Source organism: Squalius cephalus, assembly GCF_949319135.1.
Source record: "Squalius cephalus genome assembly, chromosome: 12".
Lineage (NCBI taxonomy): Eukaryota > Metazoa > Chordata > Actinopteri > Cypriniformes > Leuciscidae > Squalius > Squalius cephalus.
Window position 1 is genome coordinate 17,151,952 of NC_137133.1, and position 15,895 is coordinate 17,167,846.

At 37.0% G+C, this 15,895-nt stretch overlaps 2 protein-coding genes across 3 annotated transcripts; one reads left to right on the forward strand and one right to left on the reverse strand.

Moving 5' to 3' along the window:
* Positions 1–342: 342 nt before the first annotated feature.
* Positions 343–5,596, forward strand: cgrrf1 (cell growth regulator with ring finger domain 1; the record flags this gene model as incomplete). 2 transcript variants are annotated; one of them, XM_079888407.1, is made up of 6 exons in its annotated part: positions 343–630; positions 809–945; positions 1,033–1,210; positions 2,666–2,813; positions 3,985–4,092; positions 4,863–5,596. In XM_079888407.1, the coding sequence occupies exons 1-6, from the start codon at positions 527–529 to the stop codon at positions 5,199–5,201; spliced, it is 1,014 nt and encodes a 337-aa protein (XP_079744533.1). In that variant the 5' UTR covers positions 343–526. The 2 variants fall into 2 exon arrangements, with proteins under 2 accessions (XP_079744533.1, XP_079744534.1); XM_079888408.1 differs by having other exon boundaries at positions 368–630; positions 842–945; positions 4,863–5,201.
* On the reverse strand, positions 5,452–12,241 carry psmc6 (proteasome 26S subunit, ATPase 6). Its single transcript, XM_079888406.1, has 15 exons — positions 12,071–12,241; positions 11,696–11,899; positions 11,233–11,312; positions 11,091–11,130; positions 10,948–11,000; positions 9,939–10,006; positions 9,726–9,840; positions 8,926–9,013; positions 8,738–8,799; positions 8,504–8,627; positions 8,367–8,428; positions 8,092–8,212; positions 7,925–8,005; positions 7,751–7,822; positions 5,452–5,990 (listed from the first exon to the last, which is right to left on the reverse strand). The coding sequence occupies exons 2-15, from the start codon at positions 11,778–11,780 to the stop codon at positions 5,872–5,874; spliced, it is 1,170 nt and encodes a 389-aa protein (XP_079744532.1). The 5' UTR covers positions 11,781–11,899; positions 12,071–12,241; the 3' UTR covers positions 5,452–5,871.
* Between the last annotated feature and the right edge of the window lie 3,654 nt (positions 12,242–15,895).

Below are 15,895 nucleotides of genomic sequence, written 5' to 3' on the forward strand. Positions count from 1 at the left end.
GAATAAGTATTTACTTTGAATATATATATTTGAATAAAATTATTTGAATTGTATTTTATATACACCTTTATTCTGATTTTTAAATCACTGTTGTATATTTATTTTTATACAATTGTATGATGTTCAATATTTGAAGCTGTATATATAAAGTTAATGTACTGTTAATGTTTATTTAAAAAAACCATTTCCAGATGACGCCGCAATTACGCGATGACCTAAAAACGGAATCTGTTTTGAACCGATTCCATGCAACGATTTGTTTGAAAGAGCCGATTCACAGAATGAATCTGACTTCCCCTCACTATCTTGCTGTAACGCTCCTCCCTATGCGTGACGGTATTTGAGTCATGTGCGGATTTGGTCCTCTGGGCCACCGTAGTAGCGGCTGTCACAACCGGAAGTTTACGTTTATGAGTCTTGCAGGGTGACAGCCTGAACAGGACAACCGCATTATTATTATTATTTTTTATGATTTTATTATACGTGCAGGCATTTAATCGCATTGTATTAATGTAACACTTTGAGCATGGCCGCGGAGTTTTTAGTGATGTTGTATGAGTATTCTCCTCTCTTTTACATTAGTGTTATATCAGTATGTTTCATCATCACTGTGGCTGCCGTGTTGGGCTGGTAAGTCAATGTTGATAAGGATAAATGAGCATTTAAGGCCAGTGTTAAAGTGGTGAACAATGTGTGGTGTTGATTTCTCTTAGTCTGAATTGTGCATCTCCAGTGAGTTAGTTCCTCTTTCAAAGCAGAAGTTGCACTCTTAATCTTTGTCTCACTAACTTTAGTATCTCCTGTCAAGGTTTGGATTTGATGTTCCCGTCATTTTACGCAGTTCGGATGAGACCGACTCTTTAATTCCTGTGCCTGAGAGGAAGATGGTGCAGGTGACCAATCCCTTCGCTTTGGAGATGGACTCTCCGGCTGGGACAGTAACTGGTGAGAATCAACTCACCCAATGTTGAATCCATTTTAAATGAGTCAAGCGTAGTCTATAAGTGTGTGTGTGTGTGTGTGTTGTGTCAGACGGTGTGAGCTTGCGGCCGTATTGTCTTGAAGACTGTGTCCTCAGCTGTTTCTGGGGCTGTGGGGTCCCGGCGCTCCAGGCGGCCCTTCAGAGTCACCAGCGTGGGCTCCGGCTCGACACACCGGAGCGGTTTCAAGAGGCTCTGCAGTTAAGCTATCTTCACCACCAAAGCTTCAAGTATCCTTTTAATTGAACTCTTATAGTAGTAATAGCTCTGTAATAACATTCCACATCGTCCTTCCACCAGATCCATATGTAATTGAGGTAAGCTGTGCCACTTTTTACTTGAGCTGTACAGAAAATATCTAAATCTATTTCAGGATGCGTGTGCCATCAACTAAAAATGAACAAATTGCATCAAAGGGCTATAAAAATGACTTTTAGAGACAGAACTTGCCTCACATTAAGGGCAGACTTATGTCATCATGATCAATGCACATAACTGCATATAATATACAAAAATGAGTTAGCCTAAATGTGTATCATCATCATGATGATTTACTTAAAGATTAGCTCAATTATTTCCGTAGCAATATTATGGACTTGTTAAATATCACTGTAGAAAGATATGCCTGTATCATGAAACATATGTTGCCTTAGTAAAAAATGGTGTATTTTAAGTGGATTCATCAATGTTCCATTTAAAGGGATCGTTCACCCAAAAATGAATATTCTGTCATCATTTACTCACCCTAATGTTGCTCCAAACATGTATAAATGAACACAAGAGAAGATATTTTGAAGAATGTCGGTAATCAAACAGTTGATGGTAGCCATTGACTTCCATAGTATTTTGTCCTACTGTGGAAGTCAATGGGTGCCGTCAACTGTTTGATTACCGACATTCTTCAAAATGTCTTATTTTGTGTTCAGCAGAAGAAAGAAACTCATACAGGTTTAGAACAACATGAGGGTGAGTAAATGAAGACAAAATTGTAATTTTGGGGTGAACTATCCCTTTAAGTGGAACATTGAGTGATGATATTTCAAAGTGATTTCCATTATTTTCACAGACAATAATAATATTCTATTTACCTGCTTTAAAAAACGTTCCAGTAAACACTGCTATGGGTTAGAAGTGAAAAGGGATGCATTCTTACTGCATTCCAGTGATTATTCATGGAAAATATCAGGAATAAATCAGCATAGCATACCACAAATGTACAGTAGCCTATATGTTGTCTTTTTTCATACTGATTCAGCGAATATAAAGGGGAAAAAATTAATAGTCGGGAGGAAAATAATCCATTGACTGAAAAGTGTTATACCGTGTCACATTAAAATACCAAGCTTTACGCTATTCTCCTGACGTCTGAAAATAGAACATGAAGGAAATTTTACTGCTCATTGAGTCAAATTGATGGATAATTATTATTTGTAGAGCAGCAGTATGATTTGAAATGTGAATGAAGTGTTTTAGAATTTGTAGTAAGACCCTGTCCCAAATGGCACACTTCCACAGAAGACCAAGTGTTTAGGGTGCCATTTGGGACAGGGCCTAATAATGCATCTGTATAGTGTGCCTTCCTGAAGAAGAGTCATGTGACGTGACGAACAGATCTTACACCACTCCCACTTTTTAAATTCATAGATGGAACACAATGGCACGTTTTGTCCTTAACATAATACAAGTATACAGAAAGAAGAAAAAGTTGAATACTTCACCCAGATGCCACCAGATCTCGGAGTAACCGATTTTGGGTTGCTTCCCCGGGACCGATACCCCTTGGTAGCTGTGCTGACACTGGCCAATACGGAAACCAGGGACGACTACAATATCGTAAGCAGCTGAGAGTCTTTCATTATCAGATTTGTTTGATGGGAACAAGTGAAGTCTGTTAAAGGTCCCGTATTATGCCCCTTTTCACAAGATGTAAAATAAGTCTCTGATGTCCCCAGAGTGTGTATGTGAAGTTTCAGCTCAAAATACCCAACAGATCATTTTTTACAGCATGTTTAAATTGTCATTTTTTGGCAGTAGCACCTCAATGCAGTACACAAGATCCGAGGGGAGGAGTCGGATCTTATATAAGGGGTGGAGATTGGTAGGTTTAGGGGTGGAGATGGGTAGGTTTAGGGGTGGGTTTAGGGATCAGGGGGTGGAGATTGGTAGGTTTAGGTATGTAAGGTGGGAGGAGTTGGATTTTATCTGACTCCTCCCCCCGGATTTTATGCTCTGCAGTGAGGACCATCTCTTTTTTGGGGCTCAGAAAAACGAGCTGTTTTAGTGTGTGCCCTTTAAATGCAAATAAGCTGCTGCTGCACGGCACAGGGGGCGGAGCTTCATGAGCTCGTGCTCAGTCTCTCAGGACAATTTCATCTCACGGAATGATGATAATATCAGAAACTCTCAGTAACGGTGTTCATTTCGAGTCGGACAATAATGCCTACAGAGTCAGAGTGCTGTATAGAGATGAAACAGGTATGGTTTAGTAGTTTAATTATGGTTATTATAGCGTATTTGTCATCTGCTTGTATGTATCCATTATTTATTAATAGCCTACAAGTCTGCTGTTTCGGACCAGGTCCGAATGATGATCAAACATATACTGATGAGTTTAATAAAGTTTATTGTACATAACACAAAAGATGAAGCGTCAGTTTTACTTCAGAAAATCACCGTAAGAGCTGAGTAAACACAGTAAGTTATAAGAAGTGCGCAAGTACATAAACGAATTTCGGTAGAGTTGAGGGAGCATTCCTGTGGGCGGAGGTTAGTCAAAAAACGGTTCTAGTGACGTCATTAAAGAAGGAAGTAGAGGGATGTAGTCCAAACGAGCCGTTCGATGTAGGCGACTTCTGTTAAATAAAATATCTCGCTTGGCATTGAACTTTGAGCTTTATAATTTTACAGATATTATTTATGCTCTAACAGCAACATTACACACTAACTAAAGTTTGAAACATGGGATCACGAAGAACGGGACCTTTAATAGCCTGTTGTTTTCTAGGTGGCCAGTGTGACAGTCCTCCATGTTCCTGATGTCAAATACAGACTCTCTGCCAGAATCTTGTTCCAGTATCTTCTCACGGCGCATGGAAACTTTTACGATCTGAAGGTATCAAAATGTGCACTACCAGTCAAAAGTTATGGATAGGTAAGATTTTGAATGTTTTTAAAAGAGGTCTCTTCTGCTCACCAAGGCTACATTTATTTGATAATAATAATAATAATATTGTTAAATATTTTACCAATTTAAAATAACTGTTTTCTATTTTAATATATTTTAAAATGTAATTTATCCCTCAGATCAAAGCTGAATTTTCAGCATCATTACTCCAGTCTTCAGTGTCACATGATCCTTCAGAAATCATTCTAAAATGTGGATTTGATGCTCAAAAAACATTATTATTATCAATGTTGAAAACAGCTGTGATGAATAGAAAGTTTAAAAGAAAAGCATTTTTTTAAAATAGAATCTTTTGATCACAGGAATAAATTACATTTGACAATATATTCACATAGAAAACAGCTATTTTAAATTGGAATAATATTTCACAATATTACTATTGTTGTTTTTTTTTTTGTTTTTTTTTTTTAATCAAATAAATGTAGCCCTGGAGAACAGAAGAGACTTATTTTAAAAACATAAAAAATCTTACCCATCCAAAATTTTTGACTGGTAGTGTATATACAACATTTTGTCATTTTTTTTTTTTTTTTTTTTTTTTTACTGTTCTTGGTGCAGTCATGTTTTGTATGCTCATTTTGATCACATTTAACCTTCATCACCTAGTGTCCCTGAAGCAAAATGGCACAGTGCCTTTAATTAAGTTAGCGAGCGTTAATTTTGTCTCGTGTGGTTAAAACTTGTTCCTTTCTTCACAGCCTCTCTTCATGTCAGCAGACAACAGCAACATGTCTGGATCCACAGAGCCTTCGACTAGCACTCAAGATGCGGAGCCGCAACCTGAAACGCCATGTCCAAAGGGGGAGGAGTCTGATTCAGAGGGGGAGTGGCCTGATACTCAAGGCAAGGACTGTGTGGTGTGTCAAAATGCACCGACAAACAGAGTGCTTCTGCCATGCCGACATGCGTGCGTATGTGACGGCTGCGTGTGCCGCTTCCAGCACTGTCCGATCTGCAGAGCTTTTGTCCTTGAATCCTTTGCGCTGTCAAACCGGCCAGCTCATGATATTGAAGAGGAGGACTTAATGGAAGACTAAACCTATTTAAAGTCAGTATTAAAGGCAAGCCTTTGCTGGAAAGGCTAAACCTGAAAAGGAAACATTGTAGCATCTTCAAGGTTAAGAGATGCAGGCAGCTGACCTTTAACCCCACATATGGACACTTCTAGAATTATTTCAATTTTAGGCTTTTGAAGTTGGATGTGCTTGTAAAATGTGTTTAATATAGAGATTTTAAGTTGAATAGGATATTTATTTATTTTTCCAATATATTGGTTGAACTAACAAATACATGATTCAGAATGACTCATTGTGGAGTTTTTCTTGTGGAGATTGAGGTACAGCGATACTGTGGAAAAACCATGGGAGTATATTTTATTATTTCTTTCTTTTATCATGGACTTTAATGATGTTGAAGGAAGCAGGCCAGGCACACATTTTATATAACTGGTCACACAGAATTATAAAGAGCCGTATCATTTTTCAGGTCTACATACTCGGCCAACAGGTAAAGATTTGTATTAAATTGGGGTTAAACAATGCAATAACTGAACAACTGAAGTCACTTGATGGTAGCAATGGAAATGTTTTCAAATGTTGACACAAAATCTATTGCAGTAACTTTAACAAAAAAAAAAGTGTTGTGTCCATGGACAGTGTTGATATCCCACTAACCCCTCACGTTTACACTTTGCACAAAAATGTGGTTTTATACAGGTTTGTAGTCCAGTTTGGACTCCAGCTTCTTGGAGTCTGCCACCTTCCTCACAGCTTTCATGAAATCCTCCTGAGTCACATAATCATGGTCGGCACGAATGGCAAACATACCTGTGGGACAAAACGGAGGAGGAGGTCATACACTGGAGAGATTTAATCAAAAGTTCACCTCTCCACTAACAGCTGTTAAAAAACAAAAGTTGACAAGCAACATAAAATTCAAAATGGTCAAATTTTTTTTGGTCCACATTTCTATGGACAAAAGAATCTGAAAAGTATTGGAGGGCACAGACTGAGCTGCTGCTGCAGAAGTGCATGACCCAAGTTGTCATAAACATAAGATTGCTTCAAACTCATAAGCATTTAACACAGCTTGCCCAATCAGGTGCTCTAGCGTTTGACACATTTTCCCCAGCGCATAACTTGCATTAAACAGTTTCTCTGTGAATGCTAGAAAGTCAAGAAAGCTAATGTTAAAGGTGCTGTATGTAACTTTTTCACTCGCAGATATTTAGGAAACATGCTATTTTTACATACTCGTTTATCTGAAAAACACTTCTACAGCCAGTTATTTTACTTTGAAATGTGCGTTTCCAGGCTGGAATGTTTGTTATTATTTTGGTCTGTGATGCTGCACGTTGCCAATTTTCATTGTGCTCGTTCCTGTTGTGTGTGCTCAAACTGGCAACCCGAGTGAGTGACGTCGAGTCTGTGGAGCAGGTGGAGGGAGAAACAACGATCTCCGATATTTTGAATTTGACTGCCGATTTCGACCACTAGTTGTCATTCTTACATACTGCACCTTTAAACTTCACAGACTTCAGGCATTTAGTTGGTGCTTTTGTTTTTCTTTATTACGGTGGGCTTTAGAATGTAATGTTTATATTTTAACCTATTTCGCCCATAAATTACAGTCTACATATACATACAACCCTTTTTTATAGCCTTCGATTTAGACATTAGGGATTTTCACATTTATAATGGTTAATATGTAATAAATAGTTAACCCTGGGTCATTCTATAACCGGGTAAACAGAATCCTGGGTTACCTTGCTTCACATTGCTCATGATTTACCCGGAGTTAAATAATTCTGTGTTCATAAGATGACGTTTCACAATGTACATATTTGCGTTGTCACTGATTGGACAACGGCCACACGCAAATTGTTTTCATAAAGGCTCTAGCATTTGGCATCCTTGAATTATATATTGCAGACTGTCCTGTAAAGTTTATCCAGAATAGACTTTTCTGACTATCAAAGGTAATAATTAAACTGTCTTCTCTTCAATCTATTAATCACACTTTCGATCACCATTTGATGGTTTTTTTGGGGGTTTTTTTTTGTGGTACTGACCCTGGGTTTCATAACCCCGGGTAAAAGCGATGCAAACCCACTATTAAATTACAACGGTTAAAAGTGGGGTTTAGAATGACGATAACCCTGGGTTAAGCACAGGGTTAAGCTGTTTGGAGGGCAACTTTGGGCAGGATGTAGAAAAACATTTTAAAATTGAAAAAAAAATTAAATATAGAGGCATTTACACGACTCTAAAAAAACAGAAAACTTGTGCATTTTGGCCATTCATTTACACAACAAACGGCATTTAAACAGGTTTCAAAGTACAAGATTTTGAATGTGATACCATTATCGTCTCCGTGTAAACTACAAAAATAATTGTTCATTGCAGCTCTAATTATATTAGCATGGTGCACATTTTTTTTTAAATCACCAGATCTTTCCTGTTCCCAAATATGACTGGATTTTGTCTCCTCCTTAGTTTGTATATACATTCTAGAGCATGGCAAATAGAGTTCATTTTTCTTTAAAACAAAATCTTTGGTTTGCACTTTTCAATGTGATGTTTCCTACCAGCTTCAGTGCACACATTCCTCAGATCTGCTCCATTGAAACCGTCTGAAAGCTTGACAATGGCTTCATAATCTGAAGACAAAAGGAAATGTGATGAGAGGGGATAAGTAAATAGTCCCAAAGAAAAAGAGTCACAGCTGTAAAAATAGAGACCGGAAAGTCATGGAGGCGCACCTATATCTCCATGCTTGGTGATGGGCCCAGAGTGGATCTTCAGAATGTCCAGTCGAGCCTGTTCATTGGGCAACTCAATGTCTGTACGGTGGGGAAAGAAAAGTTACAAGTTTCCAAGTACAATCAATGAATGTGTAAAGTGGGAGGATACTGAAACACAAACGTACGGATCTTTCTGTCCAGTCGGCCAGGACGCAGTAGCGCAGGGTCTAAAGTGTCCGGCCGGTTAGTGGCCATGATCATCTTGACTCTATGCAGAGTATCAAATCCATCCATCTGATTCAACAGCTGATATAGAGACAAAAACATTTAATCATGCGATTAACATGGTTTTTGTCATGTACATTTTGATATGCAGGATGTCTTCAATTAAATTAGCCATTAATAGACAAGATAAATGTTAATTAAAAAAAGAAAAATTCAAATTGACAAATTTTGAAACCTCCATAAGTGTCCTTTGGATCTCTCTATCTGCAGACGTTCCTTCAGAAAACCGACGTCCACCTTCAAAAACAAAGCGTGTGTCAGAACAACTGCACAAATCCCATGGCTTGAATACAATGTGGAGAAGAGCATTACCAATAGCGTCGATCTCGTCCATGAAGATAATGCAGGGCTGATGGTCTCTGGCATAGTTGAACATCTCTCTGATGAGTCTGGCACTCTCACCAATGTACTTGTCAACAATAGAGCTGGACACGACCTGATAAACAACATGTTTTATTCAACACTATGACCTCAACCATAACAGTTGACTTGTGCCAAGTTAAACTCCAGCTAAATAGTTAATTTACTGCATCTAAACCAACATACCTTCAGGAAGTTGCAGTCCAGCTGACTGGCCACAGCTCTGGCAAGAAGGGTCTTTCCAGTGCCTTTAAAAAAATTTCAAATAAATAAAATATTTTTGTGAAAACAACACATTGGTTTCATATTTGCACATCACAACAACTAACTCAATAGCAAGTAAGTGTCCACCAAACCATAACAGGGTGACTGACCTGGAGGTCCGTACAGGAGGCAGCCCTTGGGAGGGATGATGCCCACTCTCTGGAACAGCTCAGGATTGGTCAGAGGAAGCTCTATTACCTACAACAGAGAATCCATTATTAAAACTGTTCAGCAAGTTCAGTATAGTCCAAAGCTGCATTTACGCTGCAATGCACAGATCCAGCCTTTAAACACTGTTTTACATTCAGGCATACGAGTGTTTAAACTCAGGTCAGATGACTGGGTATCAGATTTATACCTGATTTTGATGCATATGAAAATGGTCTAACAAAATTATTTGATATGTTCCTAAGAATATAAATGCTTAGTTCAAATGTTTGGTTTTGTTTTTAAAGAAATTATTACTTTTGTTCAGCAACGATCAAAATTGACAGTGAAAACTTTAGTAAAAAGAAATCTAATTCAAATAACTGTTCTTTTGAACTCTATTCAAAGAATATGTATAACACAGTATGATATAAAAATATATTTTTTGTGATGTCAATTGAAACATCACAACTGTTAAGATAATAATAATGTTTCTCGAGCACAAATCAGCATATAATATTATTTGAATGATCTCTGAAGGAGAATGTGACACTGAAGACTAGAATAATGATGCTGAAAATTCAGATTTGCCATCACAGGAATAAATTCTAAAAATTAAAATAGAAACAGTTATTTTAAAATGTACTAATATTTCACATTACCACTGTTTTTACTGTTTTGTTGATCAAATAAATGCAGCCTTGGTGAACATTTCATCAGATGACATTGATATACTGATATACAGACACAGTGTCTTTCTGACCTCTCTCAGCTCACGGATCTGCTCTGACAATCCACCGATCTCAGAGTAAGAAACGCTGCCAGGATCTTCATGGGACATGTTGTACACTAGAGGATCCACCTCCCGAGGCAAATACCTTTATAAAAAATGTATATTAAATATACCATTTTATATATGCACAAATGAAACTAGACTGGCAGCTAAGAGCACAAGCAGAGAGACTGAACCTCTTACCTCATGATAGTGAGAGTCGTCATGTCCAGAGCCACTCTAGTGCCTGGTTTAAGCTTGCTTTTATCCAGCTAAAACAACAACATATGACCAGATAACATAAAGGACATGAGTTTTGACCATTTAAATATCATCTTTCCTAAGACCTATTATTGGGAGATATAGATTGAAAACTATGCAAGTAGTCTGCTATACTGTTATAAGAGCTCATCATTTCAACTTTCTTTTTGGCTATATAAATGTTATCAATTGCAGTAAATTGCATATTTTTGGGACAGGAGTTTTTTCCTCCTTGAGTGTAAACTTCATATAGAGAACGAGAATGTGAAGTCAGCCACGCAATGCAGTCTGGGATTTTAAGACACAGACAAGAAGAGATATGAGGCATAGTGCAGGAAGATGTTAAAATTTACACTATACAGTTAAAACATTATAATGGTGAATGCTTGCTGTCTTATGAACTGCCATAGCATAATAGTTAATTGGCTTTATAATTTGTACTTATATATTTACTATGAATTACAGATTCATTAGAGAATGCCATGTGATTAAAGAGATTAGAGAAATTAATTTGATCTTGTCTGTGGCAGCCATATGACTTCTGTATGAAATGCGATGAATATGGGCAGTGTCTTGGCCGCACGACTGAGTGCTCGAATGTACGTAAGAGATTAAAATATTAGTCAGTTTATTTTGCGTTTAAAAAGTATTAACAGAAGTACAGTTGTTTTTCTATGGTGATTTGTAAGTTGTCCTCATTGTATGCCGCTAAATGGTTCCTAAAATATGACATACACTACCCAGAATGCAATGCAATGCACAATGACATAGACATAAATGTACTTGTGTGCATGTCCATATGTGTGTGTGTGTGTGTGTGTGTGTGTGTGTATATATATATATATATATATATATATACACACACACACACAAACACACCAAGGTTCAATTCTGTTTCATTTAAATAAAAAATAAAAATAAAAAATTGATTCATTAATGTCAATACAATCACCTGTCTGCGACATCCAACAACATAGCGTGGGCCATTGGTTGCTTTGACAATAACTGCAAAAAAAGAAGAAATTAAGGAATAGAGCAACATTAGACTGACTATCAACTAACAGTTACACCAGAATAAAGGTGTTCTGCACTTACATTTCTCCTCGGTCAGTTGTTTCAGTACCTCACCAACAATCTACAAAGACAATGAACTGATCAGACCATCAGAAAAGCAGATCTCCGGCTCATTTCATGTTGGTATAATAAAACACTGCAGCAGATTTAGCTTCGACCTTACCTGTCCCACACTCTGTAAAGCTTTCAGATCATTCTCAGACTTCTCATACTGTTTAGTGAGTTCCTTCAGCTGCTCTCTCACTGAAACGGGCCAATGAAGCGACATTATTTACATGGAAAAACATGTGATAAAAGTTTCATCTTCTTCATGTATCAGAGACGCTAAACGTCCATTGGTGAGTGTTTCCTCAAGGAGAATAACTGAGTGAGAAATGACTATTTTTCACTGTACAGGTTATTAAATATAGAAAGAACGCTTAAAAACATGCTGTGTACATTAATTTAATAATGTGAATGATATCTGTCGGTAATCTTAGCTGTTACCATTAGCCGCTAATTCATTTCAGCACTGCATGACAAAGCGACTTACAGCACAGACTGTCGAATTCAAACAAACAACAGCCGGAGACGGTGTCAAACTGGTAAATAACAGTCTGGCGTGGACAGAAAGACATCTTACTCACACTCTTTTAGGCGCCCGTCAATCTCTTTATGCTCCAGTAATTTTTTCCTGTAGTCTTGTAAACCTTTCTCCCTGGTATCCGCCATGTTCACTGCCGCTCCGCTCTGTCACTTCTTCTTCTTCTGGTGTTTAATGGCGGATTGGCAGACCAACATAAATGGTGCATTCCCGCCACCTACTGATCTGGAGTGTGGAGTATACTTGGCTTTGGAAGAAATGAGAAGAATAAATAAATAAATAAATAAAATAAAATAATAATAATTAAATTATATTTATTATTCCTGTTTTATTTAGATATTTAAATATTAATTCATGAATTCTTGATTGCCTTGACCCATTTCCTAACAATACTTTTATTGAAATTGTATCAACTCACATCCATCGTAACTCTTGACTTAACTGTTGTCTCTCCCTTTCATATGCAACACATTCTAAAAGAATATGCTGCACTGTTTCTAAATCCCCGCAATTATCACAGTTTCCTGTATCATGCTTCCCTATTTTAATTTCGCTCTGTCACTTCTTCTTCGTGCTATTTAATATCAGCGGTTGGCAAAAGCATGTGGCGCGCATTACCGTCCCCTACTGGAGGAACAGAGCGCTCGCACACGGACAAACACAAACAAACACGTTTGTTGTTGTTTTTTTTGTAAGGTCATTGGCGTCTATTATCGGCGTCTGTTGGTGTTGGTTGGGGTTTGTTTTGACCCGACTGACCATGTCCTCTTTTGGCAGTGTCTGTTGAGGACAGTGTGAACATGGCAGTTGTTTTTCATAAAATTCTAAATCCAACAGCCAACTTGTTTGACTGTGCGGTGTGAATTTATGGCCTTTAACCCTTTCATGCATAGAGGTCACTATAGGCAGCTTTTCAAAAAGCATTTTCTTGCAGTTGCATGGGTTTTGATGGCATAGTTGCACATCAACATCTACAGTGAACCCTGGTGCACCATCCTATTGCCATCAAGTTGCAAGCCTACTTGTGTAGCCTACATTTTTCCCCTTCAAACCAAGATGGCCAATGGCAGGTCAGAAATGCCAAGTTGCTCCAGAATATCCATCCATTCCTTCTAGGATACTCTTGTAGGTAAAAAATAATCAAGCAATATCTAATGAGTCATATCACAGTAAAATTTTCCAAGTATTGATTTTCGATTGGGAGAAAATTCTGATTAATCATCTGTCTACTATAGTGGACCTCATGCATCATTTCAGCTACAATTCATATTATTACTGTGACTGTTGTTTTTGAAAATATAATCTGCAGTAACTTTGTTTGACTGTAAATAAACATATTTTTTATTAGAATGTAATTTGCATTGACATCAAAAAAGTAATGTGATTACATAATGTTTGAGACTTGTAATGCATTACTTTACTCATTACATCAAAAAAGTAATCTGATTACGTAATGCACATTACTTTTAAAGGTGAACTAAGTAACTTTTTTACCTTAACCGAACAGCTTCGGAGTCATTGGAATGGTTATATGACATTTTTCGGGTTGAATGGTGGTCGTCTCGCACCCCCCGAGCGCCTGTGAGCGGAAAAACCACCCTTGCAACTTTGGGCCGTGGGCCGCCGGCCTCAGCATCAGGAAGTATCGCGTGATATCAGGTCTCGCGATGTAACGAATTGCTTTACGGCACTGCACACATACACTATCTAAACATTTATTTGCTAGCCTTCTGTGTATCATACATACCTCAGTGGACATGGCTCCGTGCGTTCGCCGGGTTCTTTGAAAACAAATGCACTTGGCCAGCGGGAGAAGATGGGAGGGGGGAGAGTCGCCAACGAGTTTTGAAGACAGTGTTGTCAAATATCTATTCCGAAGCTGTAGGGGGAGCTCTATAGATAAACCCGCGAGCAAAAAGCAAGAAAACAGCGAAGAAATCTGCAAAGCTGCATAGTGCTGCTTTAATGCATTACTTTACTCGTAACATCAAAAGTAATCTGATTACGTAATGCATGTTGCTTGTAGTGCATTACTTTACTCGTTAGATCAAAAAGTAATCTGATTACAAAATGCACATTACTTGTAATGAATTGCTTGTTGAATCAAAAAGTAATCTGATTATGTAATGCGTGTTACTTGTAATACATTACTCAAACATTAAAAAATATGATTACGTAATGCACGTTACTTGTAACGCATTACTTTACTCTTAACATCAAAAAAGTAATCTGATTGTGTTATGCATGTTACTTGTAATGTGTTACCCCCAACACTGTTAATTTCAGATGAGATTGAAAACACCTGATCCCTAGGTTTTCTAGTTATGTTAGAAATGTGTCCATCTTGAACATAATCAGAATTATCAGCTAATAAGGGTAAATTGACATACTCTGGTACACTGGAAGGAGCATCTGAGTTGGGTTTACACAGATGTACCTTGACAGGCTGTAGAGATCTCTGATGGAATCTCATCCTCATGTTCTGATATCAAAGATACGCGAAGTTCAACTTGCCTTTGCAATATTTCGCATTTATATTTTTTTGTAGCCTATATATGTTATAGTTTTCACATGATTTAAATCACTGTATTGATTGGTTTGAATCTTGTTTTTCATGCCCTAAGTATAACAACAACACATAGGGAAAAAATCCTGACTGAGTTTATCATAATTCATGAAAAGGTTAAAAGTGACCATGAAATCAATATTCACAATTCTCATTTTTATGGAATATTGCAGTAGGGCTATTTATTATAAATAAATAAATAATTCTTACACATCTTTTTTTTTTTTTTTTATTCATGTGCCCTCATGGTATTTAATCAAAATAGCCTAATTCCCCTCCCTTTTGCAGTGTCCACTTTTTTCTTCTCTGATGATGTGTTTACTGGCATGAGGGCGGGACAACCTGTCACTCACATGAGATCAACCAATAGCAAACCACAACCATCCAATCAATTCTCGACTGACAAAAATCAAGTCCCGCCCTTTACTCCAAACCGCAATCGATAAATTGTTGTGATCTAATTTTTGGAACCATTAAATGAGAAAATAATATAAAAATGAAAATATATAACTGTTTTACCCTATATGTTTTGTTACTTGAACCTTTATAAAGAACAGATTTGGCATTGGGACTGTGGCAATCTATTATCAGTCACATGCAATACTGAAAGTAAAAGCTATCTTAAGAACATTTTTTCCTTTTACATCTTCTCTTTTTTGGAGTTTGAGGAATAAGCATGAATGCTGTCAATTTCATCTGTTTTCATGAGTTATTATCCTCCACAAATCACATGGCATAACCATACATAATCATGTATAATCTGGTTGGTCTTCTCTGATGGATATATTGTTATAGTCCATAGGACTTTTAAAATTATTATTTTATTCTGTAACAAAGGACTTGATCAAGTCAAATCAATTGTTTTTGTATAGTGTTTTTCACAATACACACTGTTTCAAAGCTGCTTCACAGAAATGTATAACATAACTCATAGTCCACTTGTAACAGATGATAGTTTATTACATATGACAATATAATGATCAACAGACAAACTAATGATCAAATTTCCTATTTTATAGTTAGCAGGCATATGTAAAGTTGAATAATAGTTTTTTGGTGAACCCAAAGTGCAGATGTTTTATAAAGAAATCAAGAAAAAAAGTCTTTAAATTTGAATTCATGACCAAACAACGATAAAGGCTTCAATTGGAGCAAATACACTGATTAATGGGCAAAAAAGAACAGACCTTGACGTGCTTCATTTGTCTATAACTCATAATAGATGTATGTCCTTTTGTCCAGGGCGTACAGGCATTTAGTGCAACCAAAAAAAAATACATAAAATAAAATAAAAATGTGAATACCGACATCAACTCCTCTTTGTTCCTGTTAACGACAAATCTATCTGTCTGTCTGTCTGTCTGTCAGATGTATTACCATGCTCTCTCAGATCCGGTGCTGGTTTACTTTGTTCATCGTCACCATCCTCCTCATCATAATCAGTATTATCACCATCATCACCATCAGAATTATCATCTTTATCCAATTTTGGTTCACTTGGAGATAAGGAACTGAAAAAAATTTCATGAAAAATAAATTGAAATACTACTACTAAATAATAATAATAATAATAAACATTTAAAAGGTGCACAGATAGATTGACAATAAACAATAAAATAACACAAAAATAATAGTGCAAAATTAAGAAATTATACTTGTATGGACCTGACAAAAGTT